General features: G+C 31.3%; 1 protein-coding gene across 1 annotated transcript in view; it reads right to left on the minus strand.

The window, feature by feature from the left end:
• The window catches only part of LOC106472728 (ATP-dependent RNA helicase Ddx1-like), a 47956-nt gene that overhangs the window by 6548 nt on the left and 35975 nt on the right, over positions 1-5433 (minus strand). Inside the window, 1 exon segment of the mRNA XM_022401274.1 lies at positions 1886-2032. Within this exon segment, the coding sequence (XP_022256982.1) occupies positions 1886-2032 (147 nt within the window).

Genomic DNA, 5433 nt, shown 5'->3' on the forward strand with positions numbered 1-5433 from the left:
TCACCTTTGTTAGACTAATGAACAATATACTACTACTCACAGTGACATCACCTTTGTTAGACTAAGTAACAATACACCACTCAGTGACATCACCTTTGTTAGACTAAGTAACAATACACCACTACTCACAGTGACATCACCTTTGTTAGACTAAGTAACAACACACCACTACTCACAGTGACATTGCCTTTGTTAGACTAAGTAACAATACACCACTACTCACAGTGACATCACCTTTGTTAGACTAAGTAACAACACACCACTACTCACAGTGACATTGCCTTTGTTAGACTAAGTAACAATACACCACTACTCACAGTGACATCACCTTTGTTAGACTAATGAACAATATACTACTACTCACAGTGACATCACCTTTGTTAGACTAATGAACAATACACCACTACTCACAGTGACATCGCCCTTGTTAGACTAAGTAACAATACACCACTACTCACAGTGACATCGCCCTTGTTAGACTAAGTAACAATACACCACTACTCACAGTGACATTGCCTTTGTTAGACTAATTAACAATATACTACTACTCACAGTGACATCACCTTTGTTAAACTAAGTAACAATATTTTTTGTTATAAATATTCCTGGTCAAGATCACATATGTATCAAACAGTGTCTCTTCAGTAACTAAGTTGTTTTATTTACTTACATTGTTTTAATACAATAAATGTAAGAATAATATTTATATAAATAGGGAATTGAGTTACTGGATTACTTTACTGTCACCTACTATACTCTTTAAATCTAACAAAGTTTACCTGATGTGATGTCAGAAAATTATGTTGCTTTCAAACACACACACACAATTTAACATAAACATTCAGCTACAAAAAGAATGTCTAAAGAAATTTCCAGCTCTAAGGTCTGCCCTCTGTCTTTTAAACCTCCCATTAGATTCAATTGTTCATCTCTATAGAAGCTGGGTCTTTTCACTTCCCCTGTAAAACATAGTCTACTTTTCTCACCACTTTATTTACTCTAGCTATTTAGCTATTTTAAGAGCTGAGCTTCATTGGTGACTGTTTAGACCACATGATGTGACATCACAAAAGGGTGGTAACAAAATGCTGTAGTAATAAAAACACAAGAGAAAAATAAGACATAGCTAATTGTACTTTCAAGGGATGGTAGTTGCAATAGAAAGCTAAATTTTGGGATTTGTAGAAATATTGAAAACAAACTGATACATGCATTTACAGTTGTGCCTTCTTGGAGTTAGACAGAAATGTAAATTTGAACAATTTTTTTTTCTTTGCAAGTTACACCAAAATTTATAAAATATCAGTTCCAAAGTACTTATGACTTGCATCTTTTTGAAACAGAGTTAGAACTATAATTCTAACTTAAACTCTGAAGTACATTTAATACCTGAAAGGTGCTCACACGTCGAGATAGGGTTAAATGAAATTACAGGTAAATTTTAGTACCATATGTAATGGTACATTTTATGACTATGATCACCTATAACAACAGACCAAATGCCAAAAACATTATTGTGTGCGTGTGTAGTGTATATCCATGATCTTTTTTTTTTCAGCTATAATTTAATTGTTTTGCTCTTAAAGCATATCTAGTCTTATACTGTCCGAGTTTATTTTATGGGCATCTCCTATCTTTTACACTGGCTTTGTGGACTACAATTTGGACTATGTTTAGACTTTCTTTAGACAAAAAGGTAAAGTGATAGTTTGTGTATAAAAAGCAGATAAATAACTAGACAGGTCAGTATAGATCTATAAGACATAAGATTAAGATGGAACTACCACATTCTCTACACTCTTAATCACCTAACCTTAAGGTATTTCTCCATCTTATCACAGTCTAACTTATGTACAAGAACCGTCCTGGTTGGAGAGAAACATACCTCTATCCTGACTAAGAAGATATTTCTCCATGTTATCACAGTCTAACTTTGTTCTACAGAAGATGATTCCTTGATCCATGTTATGCTCATTGATAGCTCGAACAGTATACTCCCCTTTCAACAGCTTCACAGCTTCCGACATAGTTTCTGTAAGGAGAACTAGATTATAAAAGATGCACACAATAGTCGTATTATCTCTTGCAAGATCTAGCTGGTTATGTACACTTCTGTTAGAAAGCTTTGTATTTCTCAGCAACTGAGATGATTTCTCACTGGAACTCGCATTCAAGTCATAGTAACTTTTCTTAATTTAAATACAAAATGTCTAATCTCTGGATAAGACTGAAACAAACGTCATACAAATAAAAATGCATATAACATGCAGAGCTTAAAAGAAAATTTATGCAACTTGTTCCATAAAAAAAAAAAAAATCAACACAATCAGAGAAAAAGTTTTTTTTTTTTTTACTTCACAAAGAATGTCAAAGTCGATACAGATTTAAACATCTTTATATTAAATATTTATTAGAATGGAATTGAATAATAACTTAAAATATTCAGTGTTTTCTATGAAATTCATAAAAAGTCTGTATTCATTTAAATTATATTTTAAAATAAGGTCAAAACTAAAGAACATTTAGAAAACATAAATCCCACATATTTTACTTCTTTCAAGTCTTTATTTTTACCTTTTTCCAAAAATTTCAAAGAAAGAATACAGAAAAACCAATACATTTATTTAAACTATATTGTTAGAGATATTTTACATTAAAATGTTTTATTATGTTATTCTCGACATGGCAGTATTCTTTTACTTTATCATCAAATGTTTTAGTTGCAGATAATCTTTTCAGTAATTCTGAAAACCTTTGCACGTCCAGCTTCATTTTAACCTTCCTATTTGTTTGTTTTTAATGCATTAAAAGTAAGGTATAGGCATAAACATGGCTCCATACAGCGTAAGTTTAGATAAGGGATACATAAAGATATCAACTGTATTTAGTTTAGTTTGAAATAACAACAAGCAAATTTGAGTTCCTTGTTTACTAACAAACAACAGCTGAATTCAATAGCACACACACAAAAAAACAATATAATTAACAATTAAATCTTAAACTTTTGTAACTAGTACAGGGGCAACACAATCACCGAATGTTGGATATTCCACTGTTTTATGGCTGATCAAACCGAACATTCTCAACCAATTACGTTATCATCATCACACGAGAACACATGCTCAGCAAGTCAAAACACTCAATATAATTTTAAAACATTCTGCTCATTCGATATATTTAAGCACTTTTAGTAATTAATAAATTAATGCTGCAGTAAAGCAGTCACGACATATTTGTAGAAATTAAGAGATCTGTATGTCTATTGCTTTTAGAATATCTAATGAAATTTACCATGCACTAATTATGGTATAACGTCAGCCCCATAATGAGCTGCATGAATTATACCCCATAATGAGCTGCATGGATTATAACGTCAGCCCCATAATGGGCTGGATGGATTATAACGTCAGCCCCATAATGAGCTGCATGGATTATAACACCAGCCCCATAATGAGCTGCATGTATTATAACGTCAGCCCCATAATGGGCTGGATGTATTATGTACACAATCCCACCGATTCTAACATGTAAAGTTAATTTCAGTGAAAATTCTTCTTGCACAAGTAAAGCTTGCATGTATAAAAACATTTATTGATTTAAAAATATTTCCCACCATATAAATCACCCTTTCAAACCTTTCTTCACAAGCAGTTCTCAGAATTATTTCAGTCAGTGACGTAAGACAAATACGTAAAAAAAACAAACAATAGATTATCAAGAAGTTTCTAACCCTCCAGATAAGTGTACAAAATTGTCCCTCTTGTTAATAAAAAGGTTGACCCTAATTTTCCGTGTATTTATTTGCTCTTGTATCATCTTTTATTTTCTTAGATCAGACATATTTATTCATATTTGTAATTCATTGTTTCGGTTTTTCTTTATTTTTCACAACTCGTACAAAATAATCAAATTTGTGAAAAGCCTTTTTTTCATCTTTCACACTAAATCACCATTTCACGAGGAGTTTCACCTCAGTGGAAATCTTTTTAAAATGACCAACTACGCAAAGTTCATTCTATATAAGATGGCATCTGGTGATCCTAAATTTTTGTGTATTTGTAAAAAATAATTACATCACTTTTAAAACCAGTCTTTCTTCTCTATCGTCAAATAAAGTATCAGTGTTTATCAGATATTGCTGGTATGGTGTCAGATTTTAATATTATTGAAAATGTGAGTAAAAATAATTGAAATGAACATTAAATTGTGAAAAAAGAGTTATCTCAATTATATGGTTTGTTTCAAATTTTATGTTTTTCAATTAATTTTTTTTTATATCATAATAAAAATGTTAAAATTTCACAGAATAATGAACAGGAGAAAAAAAAAAGTAATTTCTTTGTTTGCTTAACTCTTTCTGCATGGGTATCCTTTATATTGTGCAGGTCATGAGGTTTATAGTGACTTATATTCAAAATTTAATTAAATAACTTTTAGTTTACGTTATACCAACTAGTATAGCATAAAATCATAGCTAATAATACATATTTTAATAGCATACAGTTTTAAGTGCGAGACATAACATCTTTTCTAAGCATCCCCCCTTCAATAAGTACGGAATTTAACGTAAATTATTCACTATCAAATCATTATCAATCAGACAAACCATAATTTTTATAGTTTTCAATCTTGTTTGGTTACAGAGCCATAAAATATAAAATCAGACCCTTCTTGTCACACCCACCTGTCACATCCTCTCTTTCAGGATATGTTAATAGTTCTTTTACATTTAATACTATATTATTTATAACCTATAGAGAGCCAAGGTTTTCATCTATCAAATGACACATCACATTGTTTTCTGAACAAAACGAGAAACATACTGATTAGCTTTAATGAATTTGTAATGGCTCTTGTCACATAGTTAGAAAGCCAGAAAAACAGTGACAGTTATGGGACATTGATTTTTGCATATTATTATTGTATGTTTTTTGGTGAATCATTTAATTAAATAAAAATACTACCATTTGTATAAAAAAAAAGAATACTTAATTCTCTCTATGTGGCCTCAGCTGGGTTATTAATGTCGTAGGGTATATACAAACCTAGGCAGCTTGAGTGAACAATATCACAATGATTCATAGCATGATGTCCGAGTGAACAATATCACAATGATTCATAGCATGATGTCCGAGTGAACAATATCACAATGATTCATAGCATGATGTCCGAGTGAACAATATCACAATGATTCATAGTATGATATCCGAGTGAACAATATCACACTACGATTCTTAATATGATATCCGAGTGAACAATATCACACTACGATTCTTAATATGATATCCGAGTGAACAATATCACCCTATGATTCTTAATATGATATCCGAGTGAACAATATCACCCTATGATTCTTAATATGACGTCCGAGTGAACAATATCACCCTATGATTCTTAATATGACGTCCGAGTGAACAATATCACCCTATGATT

The sequence above is a fragment of the Limulus polyphemus genome, unplaced genomic scaffold (genome assembly GCF_000517525.1).
Source record: "Limulus polyphemus unplaced genomic scaffold, Limulus_polyphemus-2.1.2 Scaffold5562, whole genome shotgun sequence".
Lineage (NCBI taxonomy): Eukaryota > Metazoa > Arthropoda > Merostomata > Xiphosura > Limulidae > Limulus > Limulus polyphemus.